The sequence below is a fragment of the Phragmites australis genome, chromosome 4, assembly GCF_958298935.1.
Source record: "Phragmites australis chromosome 4, lpPhrAust1.1, whole genome shotgun sequence".
Classification (NCBI taxonomy): Eukaryota; Viridiplantae; Streptophyta; class Magnoliopsida; order Poales; family Poaceae; genus Phragmites; species Phragmites australis.
In genome coordinates this window covers 49911509-49926660 of record NC_084924.1, presented here as the reverse complement: position 1 = coordinate 49926660, position 15152 = coordinate 49911509, and the positions used below count along the sequence as shown (strand labels likewise).

The 15152-nt window shown below is 40.1% G+C and overlaps 1 protein-coding gene across 1 annotated transcript; it reads right to left on the bottom strand.

The window, feature by feature from the left end:
- Positions 1-6593: 6593 nt before the first annotated feature.
- LOC133917147 (oxysterol-binding protein-related protein 2A-like) lies at positions 6594-13025 on the bottom strand. The gene is made up of 10 exons (XM_062361149.1): positions 12458-13025; positions 10506-10856; positions 9742-9835; positions 9023-9459; positions 8756-8911; positions 8261-8428; positions 7942-8082; positions 7621-7857; positions 7424-7537; positions 6594-7114 (listed from the first exon to the last, which is right to left on the bottom strand). Exons 1-10 carry the CDS (start codon positions 12737-12739, stop codon positions 6932-6934), a joined length of 2163 nt encoding a protein of 720 aa, XP_062217133.1. The 5' UTR covers positions 12740-13025; the 3' UTR covers positions 6594-6931.
- Between the last annotated feature and the right edge of the window lie 2127 nt (positions 13026-15152).

The following is a 15152-nucleotide window of genomic DNA, read 5'->3' as shown; positions in this document are numbered from 1 at the left end:
TGGATTTCTTCGCCAGAAATAGTTGCAATATGCTTTGTGTTGAGTGATATGTCATACATGATATATATGTCATATGTGCATCGAAAGATGCAGAGGATAGAAAGTTTCTATTTTCTCTCAATCATGTCGTGCTAGCGATTGCACTGCATCCAAGTCAAGGGCTGCCCACACCACACGGCTTCACGTGAACCATCTACTACGGATGCACGCATCGATCTGCCAGCTAGCTTCTGGGAGCTAGAACACGACACACTTAAAACCTGTCTTGCGATAGATGTACTAGTTAGGTACTACACCTCAACTTATTTGGAAGCTAGTGAATTTCTTTAGGGTAAGCGTAAAATTCTCATCATCTAATGTGTTTATTGGCTTTTTTATAGAAATTAAGAAGACAAAGTAAATTTACTCGATGAAGTGTTGGTACAAGAAAAGGCGATTGCAGACTAATTATCATCACCAGGTCCAGAAATCAACACCATGTTCTGAGACAGCGGATTTCAAAAACAGCTCAAGCCGACTTAACTATCTCGGTGGATTTGAGCTTACTGAAGAGCTCATTCCAAGTCAACTTGTTGTAACTAAGAGACTCTTCAATACTCGAGATCTTCACTTTTCATATACTACAGTCAAGAACATAGAGAAGCTTGATCGCTCTCTCATTGTCAGAATATGATAAAACAGCAGTTGATCAGAGATTGCTAACAATCCCATCAAAGCGAGCAAACATCGTATTCAAAGACTCTCTGGGGCCTTGCATAAATATTTGATATTCTTAATTGTATGTGCTGATTAATGTCTTCATTAAAGATATTCAGAGTATTCCAAATCTCTCGAGCAGTAGGGGGTGCCAGACTCTGTCAAAATTATTCCAATTCAGACTAGTGAACAAAATATTTTTGACCTTGTTGTTAGCCTCATATTGTTCGATTTGAATCTGAGTTGTACAAGCAGCAGGGATCTCGTAACTGGAATCAACTACTTCCCATATTACACTTCATTGGCTTAGAAGATAAACTTCCATACGCGCCTTCTACTACGAAAAATCATGACCATCAAACAGCGGAATCATCCCACTTCTCTTTATATCGCCTACGGATCACAAAGCTGGTTAAGGTCAACAAGTGATCAAATTGACTCTGATACTAATTATAGAAACGAGATTAACGACTAGATGGGGAGGATGAATAGACGCTATAATAAATTTCTTACGAAATCAATGATCTTCTCCTATTTAGATCACCCAACGTACCTCAAAACTCAAACGAAAGCAAAAATTAAAAAAAAATTAACAAGAGAAAATCAAGGCAACACGACTCCACATATGACATATGAACTGTATGTTCTATTAAGATCAATCCATATGTATTAGCACTCGAAAGATCACAACTACCAAAGAACACAAGAAAAGAAGAACACTTAGCAACGAAACTCTCTGAATTGACTGTCTAGAGACAAGAGAATTCAAGACCCCATCATATAAACATGTGTTTGTAAATTTTATGCCTCTAGCAACAAGAATGAAATCACGAGATGCTAAAATTTCAGCCCCAAAACAAAAATCAAAATCAAAACCGGAAAGGAAAAACTTGCACACAAGTCAAGAGAATTAAGAGAGGAAAACTAGAAAGAGAGGAATTCAAGTATATTAAACAAAATAAACTTTATTATTCAAAAAGACCAGTCCTATTTTAGATAGATTACAAAAATTTACCTCTTAAAACTCTCATGTATTACGTAGGCTAAGTACTCTCACCTAAGTTTACTAGCTTCTTCTCAAATAACTCTATTGTAGTACACTTCTACCTATTACTAAGGACATTTTAATCCATTTTTTTCTCCATTTATCGAACGGCTGTGGTGCCTTTACGACTCAGCTTCGCCTCGACTCAAGCTTCACGATGGTGCCATATACTCCTCCAGTTCTCCCACGGTTTTGAGACAAAATTACGAAATCCTAGCACGCTTCTTAAAGCGTGACTAACCACCACTTGCTTCCTCCTAAAGCAAGTGCTCCGATGATGACGCATGTCCTCTGTCTTGCGATCTTGACCACCGGCAAGTCTGTCTCGCTCCTGACCCCTTGGGCCGCCTTGTCACTTGCACCGGTATCCCTTTCGCTTGATTTTATCAACACGTCATCTTTATCCTTCGTTTCATATTTTGCCTAACCTTCATGTGTACAACTAGTATCACCCTTGACTCCGTCCGGCCCTCCTTGATCGTCTGGCACTAAGCCCCCGCTTAGCCACGATCACTCGACATCGACCGCCAAGTTGCATTTGTCACCTGCACACCTTGAAACAAGAAAACATATTTCACCATACTTAGAAAACGTGAACACTGAATGTTCCGGTGTGCTCTGCTCCTGAACATCAGATAATCCAGTGAGTGTAACACTACCTATTATAGGAAAACTTTGCTCTCAAAAAAGAGGTCTGGTGATCTCATGTCCATCACCAGATACCCATATTCCAGCAAGAAATAACTAAACCTATCATACCAAGCTCTAGATGCCTACTTAAGCTCATACAAAGTCTTTCTAAGCTTGTAAACTCTATGTGGGTATTTGAGGTGCTTAAAGCCCGGAGTTGCCTAACATAGATCTCTTCCTGAATGAAACTATTTAGAAAATCACTCTTGACATCTATTTGAAACAACTTAAAACCCTTAGATGCCGCGAATGCAAGAAAGATCATAATGGCTTCTAGCCTAGCTACGGGTGTAAAAGTCTCTCCAAAGTCTATCCCCTTAACCTGAGTGAAACCCTGAGCCACTAGTCTAGTCCTGTTTCTCACTACAGACCCATCCTCCCTCTGTTTGTTTTTGAAAACTCATTTTGTGCCTATAGTGTGAACATTAGGAGTGGATCTACAAGAATCCAAACTTGATCTCTCTCAAAAAATTTAAGCTCTTCATGCATGGCATTGACCCAACTCAAATTAGATAAAGCATGTCCAATATCATAGGGCTCAAAAAAAGCAACAAATACAGAATCAGTAAAATGAGCTTGCGGTTCATCCTCCTCCGAGCTCTCCACATCGCTAGAAGAAGTATCGATATCGCTGAGAGCCGCCACGAACGCCCTACAAGCCAACTTGGCCATCTTGTCACGGTTCTTCTTGAAGAATAACTTCTTATTCTTCTCCTTGTCCTTGTTGTAGTTGTCCTCACCGTTCTCCCTCTTTTTGAGCTTAGGGCAGTCCGCGTTGAAGTGGGTAGTGTCATCGCACTCAAAGCAGGCACGAGAACCACCCTCCTCCGGTCTCGGCGATTGTTGTAGAAGCGGGTGAACTTCTTCATGATCAGCGCAAGGTCCTCATCATCCAGCGCGTTCACTTGCTCCTGTGACAAAAACCAAGGAAGACAAAGCAAATCTACTCGATGAAGTGTTAGCACAAGAAAAACCAGCTGCAGACTGATTGCTGCCACCAGATCTAAAAACCGACGCCATATTCTGAGATAGGGGATTTCTGAGACCGATCCGAGCCACCTTGGCTATCTCGGTGGATTTGAGCTTGCTGAAGAGCTCGTCATAAGTCAATATGTCGTAACTTAGAGACTCTTCAATGCTCGAGATCTTCACTTTCCATATGTTACGGTCAAGAGCATAGAGAAGTTTGATGACGATCTCATGATCAGAATAGGACAAAACATCAGTTAATCGAAGATTGCTAATAATCCCATCAAAACAAGCAAACATCACATTCAAAGACTCTCCAGGGTCTTGCATAAATATTTGGTATTCTTGATTGTATGTGCTTTGATATCTGATCTTAATCTGATTAGTACCTTCATGAAAGACACTTAGAGTATTCCAGATCTCCCAAGCAGTACGGAGATGCTGAACCCTGTCAAACTCATTTCGACTCAGACTAGTAAACAAAATATTTTTGACCTTTTTGTTGGCCTCATATTGTTCTTTTTGAATATGAGTTGTGCGAGCAGCAGGAATCTCATAGTTGGAATCAACTACTTTCCATATTACACTTCCTTGGCATATAAGATAAGCCTCTATGCATACCTTCCAGTAAAAAAATCACGATTATCAAACAGCAGAACATTCCCAGTCGTCTACGGATCACAAAGCTGGTTAAGATCAACAAACGAACAAACTGACTCTGATACCAAGTGTAAGAACTAAATTGACGACGATAAAGGGGATGAATAGGCATTTTAACAAATTTCTTGCAAAATCGATGACCTTCTCCTATTTGAATCACCCAACGCACCTCAAAATTCAAGCTAAAGTATAAATTGAGAGAAGTTTTAATAAAAGAAAATCGATACAATATAACTACACGGATAATATATGAATCATAGCTTTTATTTAAGATCAATCTATATGTCTTAGCATTCTAAAGATCATAACTAAAAAAAAACAAGAAAAAATGAACACTGAGCAACTAAACTCTCCAAATTGATTGTCTAGAGGTAGAAGAATTTAAGACCTCATCACATAAGTGTGTGTATGTAAATTTTATACCTCTAGCAACAAGAAGAATAAACTTACACTGTGCTGAAATTTCAGCCCAAAAATAAAAACAAAAATCAAAACCGAAAAAGAAAAACTTACACACAAGGCAAGGGAACCGAGAGAGGAAAACTAGAAGAGGGAGAGTTCAAACATATGAAACAAAATAAACTTCATTACTTAAAAAGATCAGCCCTATTTTAGATATATTACAAAAATTTACCTCTCAAAACTCTCAACTATTACATAGGCTAAGCACTCATCCTCCTCTCCACTAAAACCCTAACACGATGCATCATATGAGTGGCACAAGGGGCTCAAAGGATGGTTCATCCTCTCCTATAGCCCCACCCCTCTATTTATAGACCTAAAAAATTTGAACCCCAAGTTTTCTAACTTTTTCCTAAAATATCACTCTCTTATGGTATATTTCTACTACCACCGAGGACATTCTAGTCTATTTTCTTCTGAATTCATCAGACGGCCGTGACACCTTTAGGACTTAGCTTCACCTCGACGCAAGCTTCGCGATGGTGCCACGTACTCCTCCAGTCCTCCCACAATTTTAAGGTCAAACCACAAAACCCCTAACACGCTTCTCAAAGCGTGACTAGCCACCACTTGTTTCCTCCTGAAGCAAGTGCTCCGATGATGACGCGTGTTCTCTGTCTTGCGATCATGACCGCCGGTAAGTCTCTCCCGCTCCCGATCTCTCGGGTTGTCTTGTCACTTGCACCGGTATCCCATTCACTTGACTTTGTCAACACGCAATCTCCATCCTCTGTTTAATGGTTTGCTTGACCTTTATGTATACAGCTAGGATCACCTTTAACTCTGCTCGGCCCTCTTCGATCATCTGGCACCAAACACCCGTTTAGCCCCGATCACCCGCCGTCGACAACCAAGTTAGATCTGTCACCTGCACACCATAAAACAAGCAAACACATTTCTCCACACTGCAAAACATCTCCAGGTTAGCATAAAATCAAAAACTTCAACTCAGAGCACATCCTGCAAAAAAGTGAACACCATATGTTCCGGTATGTTCTGCTTCTGAACACCGGACCATTCGGTGAGTGTAACAGTATCTGTTTCAGGAAAACTTTGCTCAAAAAAAGTCCGGTGAAAGTTTACAGTGATATCATGTTTATCACCAGATAATCCGGTGTGTGCTAATCCATCGAACCACCCTTCTGCAACATCTCTGCAACAAAAGTTCTGATGCATTCTCCAGTGTTCATAATCTCAGCATCGGACTATCCAGCATATATAATAAAACTTGATGCCAAAAATCTCCTCTATGTAGAAAATACTTCGGCACTCTCAAAATCCATCACCAGACCATTCGATATTTGCTTTTATTTCTACTTCGGCACTAAAAATGCTCCGGTAATACCTTTCGGTGTAGCGAACACATTGACCACACCTTCCGGTGCATTGATCTCTAATTTCGTCTGAAAATTACTCTCTGCAAGAAATAATCCGACGAGTATACACTACCCACACCGAAACTTCCGATGAACATCAGAACATCTAACGTTCACACAGAAACTTTCGATACGTGTAATTCTTCTATGTACAGAGAAGAATTCACCAATTCTAAACACCACCGACTCGAGTTAAACATGAACAAGAACAAACATACATAAACACATGCAAACCAAGTTCAAAACACATTGACTGTTATCAATACCTCATCACATACAAACCAAACCACTTCTCTGTTTGGTTTCCCAACACCTCAACTTATTTAGTTACGATTAATATTATGATATCATTTTTCTTTAAAAAAACCAAATGAATCTTATGATGATATCATCTCGGAGATGATTATTTGCTCTTATGTGCCTTGATTAAGATATCGTCACAGAGTCACTACAAGTTAGGTTAACTACAGTTAGTAATCCAATACTAAAGAGGAATTGAACGGATTGGAAAAGAGCACAGTGGGAAGTATTCTCATGAGGAAGAAAAAAAAGATGTATATTATTGACAACTTTAACAACAATGCTAGCACCTCCGGAGAATTTGCACACAAATACGCATTCAGTCATATATCGCCTGGTTCTATATGAAAGAAGAACATGGGGGAGCTCCTATTTGCATAAATGAGGAAACAATATGACGGTAATAAGATATATTTTATTTTCTAGTGATTCATTTCTTTCATGATAACATTTACTCCCTCCGATAATAAATACATATCATTTTGAAAAAGATTCGGTCAAACTTTTAAAACTTTAACTAACAGTAACTTTCAAAATATTTATTTTGAAAACCTTAAAATATATATATATATTTATTTTAAAAAATGCTTCCATAATATCACAAATTCAATAGGTTTTATAAATATATTTTAATAAAAAATAGTGGTTAAAGCTATATATTGAAGACCGTGTCTTATCTATATCGATATGTATTTATGACAGGAGGGAGTACTAGATTAGCTACATATTTAAGCTAAACAGGCTGAGAAGCTTGCAACTTTCGGTTGTCGGAGAATTCACCAAATATATCATGACAGTCATCCCATTTCCCCTGTTCTCTAGCCTCCCAGTACCCTCCTGTATAGCGGAATGTCCCATCTTCGGTGTCCCTTTGGAACCATCTTGGTTTCCAGCCGAATTCTTGCATCTTCCGTGACTGAAAACGTATACAAAGCGGCTCCAGTTAGAGCAGACAAACATCAGAAAGAGCAAGCAACTAGCCTGCCTACAATGAGTTACTTGGCTCCCAGCAATGCGAAACCACACCAACCGCGTAACTTAGACTTGCGAGTTATAAGACATTTGATCCAATTCAATGTTCCCAACGATTGCAGAGTGGTGGGCGGGTCTCAGTTAGTATATTTTAGATGTAAACTAAATCTCTCTCTTGACACACTAAAGAACTAGGAAATCGGAAGACATATACTTCACGAACATGTGTACGAAAATGTTAAGAAATATATACCATCCGTTGCCTTGTCTCCAGCCGCAACTTCTCAGCATTGGCTTTATCATACTCCCCATTCTCTAGATGTCGCTGATCTGGTCTGAGTCTTGAATCTGTCGGTGGAAGTTTCTCCTAAAGAATTGAAATTTCATGATTTTGAGTGGAGCTTAGAAAAAATTAATAATTATCTAAATATGCTAGGTGACCAGGTCTACCTTGAGTTCTGGTGTCAGCTCGTTAAGAGTTATTGCAAATGATGATAAGTTATATCGAGTGGGATTAGTTGAAGGTTCATTTTTCTCCCACAACAGAGTGGCATCTGCATTCGGACCTAATGCACTGAAGTTTACTCTGGAGGCATCATCAGTAGTGATGCAGTACAAGCTCTCATCCCACTTTCCCATTAGGGTTGCAACCTTGGCACCATTAACATCCTTAACAAATCCGTGAACCTTGCATAGAACTATATTTTAGTAAGATCCGCACAGACAATATGATATGGGAATGTTATGGGAACTGGTCTTATGATATGTTACCTGGCGAGGGTTGCGCTCAAGGAAAGACAGCTGTTTGAACGTCAGCTTGCATGAATATTCCCTGTTCCCACTTATGTTCATCGTGCCATGATGATGGCAATAAACTCGACCGATGATAAGGTTATTAATTGTTGTTGTAACCTGGTATAGAGATTAAAAGATGAACTATTTGTTTTTAAAGAAGCTCATTACCAATTGAAGGTAGTATTATATAGGTCATAGCATATGCACAAAGATGGAACACTAGATATTGGAAATGGGTGAATCTATTGAGCAGTCTGCTAGTCATGCCATCAACAATTGAGTAACATATATTTACCTTACTCCATTGGAAAGTTTCTCCATCATCAAATTCTAGAGTTAAAACACCAACAGGATCCAGCTGGATTGTCTGCCCCCAGAATTTGCTCTTTACATTGCTATCTCCCCAAAATTTCCAACCTTTTCCTTCACAATGACAAGCCATGACCATTGGATGATGACTAACCTGGTACCAGAAATGGAGCAACATAATTAACACCAGGTATAGTTCATAACTGCAGGTCTAAAATCAGATATTTGTACTGATGTAATTACAACAATTAGTTGCCAAGAACACTTTCAATTCTCACTGAATTCTTTTCAATAGAAATGCTGATTCAGAAACTAGTCACAGGGTCTGCATGTTTAAACTGACTTGTTTTGCGCATGTTCTTGTCACTTCTTACTAATCGACACATCTGCATTGTTCATTTAAATAGTGCCAGTTCATTGCTTTGTGCCAGGATACCAAACATAACTCTTACGATTTAACAGAAAGGCAGGGCAAATTGACCTTTTCAGAGAAGAAACGGATTCCATTTTCAGGGTACTCAGCTTCGTAGGTTTCCCCTAACAATGGATTGAAAGGTTTGCAAGGGCGGCCATCCGAGGAAGCATACCCAGAGACAGCAAATGCAGCAACATATAGAATTCTCATCAAACTGTTCCCCTGAATTCAGAAGCACAATAGAGATTACTGCCCAAGTCAAAACTGCTAAAGAAAACTTAGAATAAAGGTCCAAACTTCAATTAATAAGTTGTCAGGTGGGAAGAATAATACCTTTAGGCCATATTCATATGCACGATCCAACAAATAAGAATATTCCAAGTCTTCAAAGCATTTTTGAAGAGATGATAATGGTTCATTAAAGTAAACAGGCAGACATACTCGTGTCAGATCTTTTCCAACGTTGTCCTTGATCATTGACCAAAGACTAACACCCTTTTCCGTCTCAACTGGCTTGGGCAACTTTGTGCGGTGTTTTGAAGACAGCAACAAACACCCACTATTTCCCATATCAGACCTTGGTTCTACAAATTTATCACCATAGAGACAGTCATCCTTGCTAGAATTTGAAATTTTCATCTTCAAATCAGGACTTGCAGCTGAATCACTGAAACTTTGCCTTGTATCATAGAAATGATAGTCATCTTCATCCGACAATTCATCTGACTCTTGTCGCCCAACATCATCAGAAGATTCTGTGTTGCTGCTCTCTGATGAAAAGTTGAGCACACATATTAAAGCTTAAGGGAAAATAAAACCTTGACGAAACAAATCAGAAAATACAAAGAGCAGCGACCATGCATCTTTTGAAGACAGAGCTAATTTTAATTTTAAGCTCACATGTTATTCAACATTAATGCTCAACTGAAAAATATGGCATACTGCATTTTGGCAGGATAGTATACAGGGAAAAGATGCATCATGAACATAAAAAGGGATAATAAAGTAAGCATAACCAATAAAGGAAAATAGAGAATTAAAAAATCGAGTACCACTACATTTTCCATGTCCAGAGCAGGAGTACTCAGGTTTTATCAAGTGTGGATGAGGCTCACTGACATTAGCAGTATCATCTGCATTAAGTGCCTGAAAAACAGTATATCAGCATGAAGCCATGAAGATAAATTGTGACATAATCAACAAGGTTAATGTGTACATGTAGCAGTCAGTTTCAAGTTGGTTGATAGGGCATAAATGCATGTTCTACGATGAGAATATGGCCGAAAGAAATATGTTACTGAAAATCCTTAACAGAAATCAAAAGGTCTCTATACTGCTTAATAATAAGTCAGTAGACATCTTGCACAGATAGAAAGTTGAAATCACTGCCTTGTCGTTTGTAGAAGGAAACTTGCAGTGAGGTCAAAGTAGTTCTTTTTTTTTTTTTCCTAGATATGCAGATACCATGTTTGGCTTATAGTTGGCACGTTTGAACTTCTGAACAAGCAGCATCATGAAAACAAAGTAGGAACAAAGGACTGCAGTTATCACATAACTCACAAGGAATGCGGGGATCTACCATTCTAAACAGATCTTATAGATGTAACCATTAGTTTGTGCAGTGAGGAAAAGGTACCATAAGTACCAAAGGGTGAGGGGGCAACACAGAAAGTTTAAACGAAACTTTAAAGTGGTAAATTAGGCATCAAGTTCCTTTTGCAGTCCACATTAATCCAACAGTTGATAAATTATGAAAAGAGCTGGGGCAACATGACTTTACTAAAATACCAGTGGGCATATCCTGCTAGAAAGTTACCTTATGCTGTCGTGAAAGACTGCCGAGAAAGCTCAAATATTCTTCACAGCGTTGTTTCATCTGTGCATAATACTGAGAGAATTCTGAATGGACAATCTGTTCACAATCTTTAATAATCTCCTCACCAAGGCCATCTGCATGCATGCGATTCCTTAACCTCACTGCAGAAAATGATGCATCATTCTGGTCTAATAAGCCCCCATTAGGAGAAGATTCAGCTCGGGTAGAAACAAGGGCCTCAATCCAAGCCACTCGGTCGTTAGCAGAGTCCGTTCTCAGCTGCAGCGTCTTGGTCGGAGTAATTATGTAGAACCGCCTATCATCTGACTTACTTTCACGGAATGAGGAGTTCTATAGATATTTAAACATGATAATGTTAGAAATTAAAAGCCGTGGGTTAAAAAATATGTACAGAATTTCTACACTACGTCAATGATGAAATTTATCAAAATAATCCGGCAGGGAGGTAGCCCTATATTTTTTTTGCACTCCACACGTTCTTTTTTATTTGATGTTACTGGCTTTTCGTGGTCTCCCAGACGTGATTGTGACCATTATATTTTGCAACTTTATATGAATATATCCTAATAAAGTTATAATATTATGAAAGTGTTTTTAAAACAGTGATGTATCTAATAATATAATTTTCATATAACCATTATACAGTTTTAAAACATATTGAGTAATTATTTAGATGAATCATGGGATGGAATGAATCAAAGTTTATCGTCAAAAGCTGCAAGATTTCTGAATCAGCAACCCCACTTAGATAAATCAACGAATGTGATTGTGCAATACTACTAGTACTTGTAGGAAGGAAGTCTAGCAATACTAGCAGACAAGACCCTTTTGTGACACTCATATGAAAAGAGAGGTCTCCCAGCAGTAAATGGATGCCAAGAGATCTGTAGCCCCTCACATTCCCAACAAGTCAAAAATATGCAACGCCGAGGCCCCATCACCGATTCACCAGCAGTAAATGGTAGAGCAGTACCACCTCACATTCCCAACTACTCAAGAACATGCAACTAGGAGTACATTTAAACGCCGAGAGAAGAAATACAGCTAGAATTAGCTGGTTGGTTGGTTACCATGCCCAGCACTGAATGGGCAGCTGGAGAGATATTTTTCACCGCACGTGTTGTAAAATGTAAAACCCGCCACGGAGAGTGTTCACCGAGCAAGTTAAATTGAACACCTTATATATATTTGGCCCGTGTGTGATCTCCAGAGAAGTGCCCATCAGCATCCCTAACCCCGTGTTTGGACCCACGGTCCCCCACACTATTTGCAGCAAACATCACGTTTCCTTGCTATGAAAGAGTTCCTAAAAATCGGTTTTTTTTTTTTGGGTTCCCAGGAGAAACACAAGTAGCTAGTCCTTATCAAGCAGTAAGCACCCCCTCGTCATTCCCATGTCTCTCTCTAATCATTCGATCTTTTAGGAAAAGAAGTATATGTCTAATATTTATCCAAGAGGAAAATGATGGTACCATGGCATTAGCCAATCTTTGTAAATGTGGAAACTTGTGAACACTCGTCGTGGAGATGTGGCTTCTGAATCTGATGGGGTGTGGAAGAAGAGGAGAGGAGAACAGTTGAGGGTAGGATGCCGACACGGGCGAACTGAGCAGCGTAGGGTGAGTGATGTGACTGGTGAACCTCACCCACTTTACAGCTCGATCGATTTATTCCAGTAGCATGCTTCCACATTCCACGCGCTGCAGCCTGCAGCTGCTCCGATTCGATTCGATTGCACGCGGAGGAGGGGCGATCGAATTGGGTAGAAAAAAATAATCGTTTGGCTTTTCCGTGTGCCCATGTTTGTATAGACGAAATGTACATACTAGTGAATGATACTCGAAATTTGGCATAGAAAATTATGTAGTGCTGGGCCATTAGCATTTAGCGGAGCTAGTAGAAGGAAGCTGAGAAGGGCACGGATTCGAGACCTTGAGATGCACGAAGCCAATGGGGCGGTCGTCGCCGCATTCGGCGGGCCCAATGAGCCTGGCGGCGGCGGGCTCGGCGGGCCTGGAGCGGCGTCGGATCTTGGAGTAGGCGAGGACGTCGTTGCGGATCAGGAACCAGCGCGGGCGCCAGCCCTTGCCGATGTTGGTCCACTTGTAGAGCACCCCGGCCACGGCCGGTGGCTCCTCGGGCTGCGGAGGAGGGGGAGAGCATCGGTCCCCGACGGGGAGGCAGCAGAGCGGGTGCAAGTCCCTGGGCCGCATCCGCGTCGGCGAGGGGAGTCGTCGGAACTAGGGGTTGGGCTTGGGCACCATCGCAACTCCTCTCCTCCGCCTCCTCCTCTTCCTCCTCCTCTCATCCTATTTATACACTCCTTTGAACGGAGCTGAGCTGCGCATCGCCCTCACTCAAGTAGGCAAGTGGTTAATTACGTAACACAAAAGTGGAAGTGGTCTTGCTAATCATGGATCAGGCCCCGCCTTCACCTTAATCAGGGAGGGAATCCATTCGTCTCGTCTCGTCTCGTCCCTGTCTGCCCTGCTGTGCTTGTGCTTCTCTCTCCCCACTTTCCATTTGAAGGCTAGCACAGCAGCCCTTCTGAGAAAGAGAAACCATATTGTTCATACACGTGGATTTTCTTTTCCAAATAGCTTGTGTAACCGACCGAGATTGTACTTATCTTTTTCTTCCTCTCCCTTTCAAATAGACAATATAGGAAAATATAAAAATAGACAATATATATCGGTATATTTAATAAAATAGACAACAGATCGATGTGTTTATAAATCTAGCATCTGTATTCGGTACTCAAAATCCAAAAACCCGAATTCAGAACCTCAAACACCGAAAAAGGTCGATCCCACTGTATTCGACATCTGAGTTGCTGAATGTAGGACTATTCATCGTATTTGGTGCCGAAAAGTCCATGTATTCAGTCTGAGGTGCCAAAAACGATTAACAGTGTTGAATACGACCTCTGTCGTGCGCTGTGCTTGCGAGAAGCTATGAAGCTACAGTAGAAACTAAGAAGTCAAAAAGTGCAAGTTTTTTATTTAACTCATGATTTTTTTTATAAAAAATAGTCCAAAATTTTTAAACGTTTTTATGAGCAAACTAGAGATCAGTAGCAACCCATTATAATTAGTTTGATCAAAAAAACTTGAGCCAATATTTAATTTTAATTCTTCAAATAAGTAAACTTTTATAAATTCTAGCAATATTTAATACCTCAAATAAATTCTCAAATATCTATAAAAATTCACTAATATTCTTCTCATGTGATGTACTAATTTATAAAAATATTTCCAACCCTACGTTATTTGGTGAAAAAGTGAGTTCCTTTGTAATGTTCTATTTATACTCATTTTTATCATTTCATATGATATTCTCTTTTTAATTCAATTTGAATAAAAATAACTCAACATGAAATGATAAAAATGCTTTGTCTTCACATGTTTGTTTTTTAGCACAAGGCCATCATTTGAGAGGCAAAGATGGAAAAATAGACAACATATACCGACGTATTTGTCAAAATAGATAATATATCGGTGTATTTACAAATTTAGCACTCGTATTCGGTACCTCAAATTTTGAAAAACCCTTGGAATAGACCAGGTTACAAAAGATGCTCTCTACTCAGTGCACTTGGGATATTTGCCCTTCCTCAGGGAATCGGGGCCCGAAGCCTTAGCGCGACGGGTCCTCTCCCACTTCCTTTCCCTCTCATACTCACGAGCTTTAGCCACGGCGCGCTCCCCCGCTGCCTTCCTCATACACTCCTCCTTCTGATGCATAAGCCATAGTTCCTCCTGTTGTTGCTCGTACTCCCAGCGTTCGTACGCTTTCCTCCTCCACCGCATGCTCATTTGGATCCACTGCTTTTGTTCGTCACTTTGCTCCATATCCAGCCATTCTATAAAGTCACGGGGAGGTGGAGGAGACTAGACAAATGAAGAAGATGAGAGAGTAGTAAGACAATGCATGAAATCATATGGAAAGTGCCACATGAGTGATGTATATCGCTGTATCGGTGGGTACTCATATGGTCCGTGTTGAGAATTGTCGTACTGGTAGTTGGCACATATGAAAAAGCGTAGACCATATGTGTAGAAGATGTCCTAGGACTAACGAAGCCTGCAAGAGTCACTACAGAAACACATCGGCAGTTCGACCCCCTAAGGGATGAAAATCTTTCAATGTTTCTTATGTGGGCTTGGTGGAGCTAAGGAATATATTGCAGTTGAGAGAACTGAAGAAGGACTGGTCTATTCATGGATGAGAGTGAGGTTATTTATGGTGGCTAGGGGCTAGCGCATGGACTAAGTGCATGGGCTTGACTGGGGGCTGGAGTATAGGATTCACTGTAAAAGCTGAAAAAGTTGTGACACTGATGCTTTACAGAGATTCCTTGCGAAAGCTGTTTCTTGATGTGGTCATTTCATTCTGCAAATGTTTAGTATGAGTTATTGTTGCCTCTGCATGGAGGTATGGATTCCTATGAAAGCTGAGTCGTGTAGTCACTTTGTGTCTATTGCATGACTCATGAGAGATGTGTTGTCATTTTATAGTTAAAGATACGTTATGTGGTCACTTCTTATCTAAAGATTGACTCACGATAGAGGTGTTATCATTTCATGGTTAAAGTTGAGTCGTTCTGTCACTTCATGTCTAATTGCT

Coding starts and splice junctions, on each gene's coding strand:
- LOC133917147 (XM_062361149.1), bottom strand. CDS start 12,739: ATGCGGCCCAGGGACTTGCACCCGCTCTGCTGCCTCCCCGTCGGGGAC. Junction 8,912..9,022: donor CATATGAATATGGCCTAAAG/GTATTATTCTTC, acceptor TTCTGAATTCAG/GGGAACAGTTTGATGAGAAT. Junction 7,115..7,423: donor TGGAGACAAGGCAACGGATG/GTATATATTTCT, acceptor ATACGTTTTCAG/TCACGGAAGATGCAAGAATT.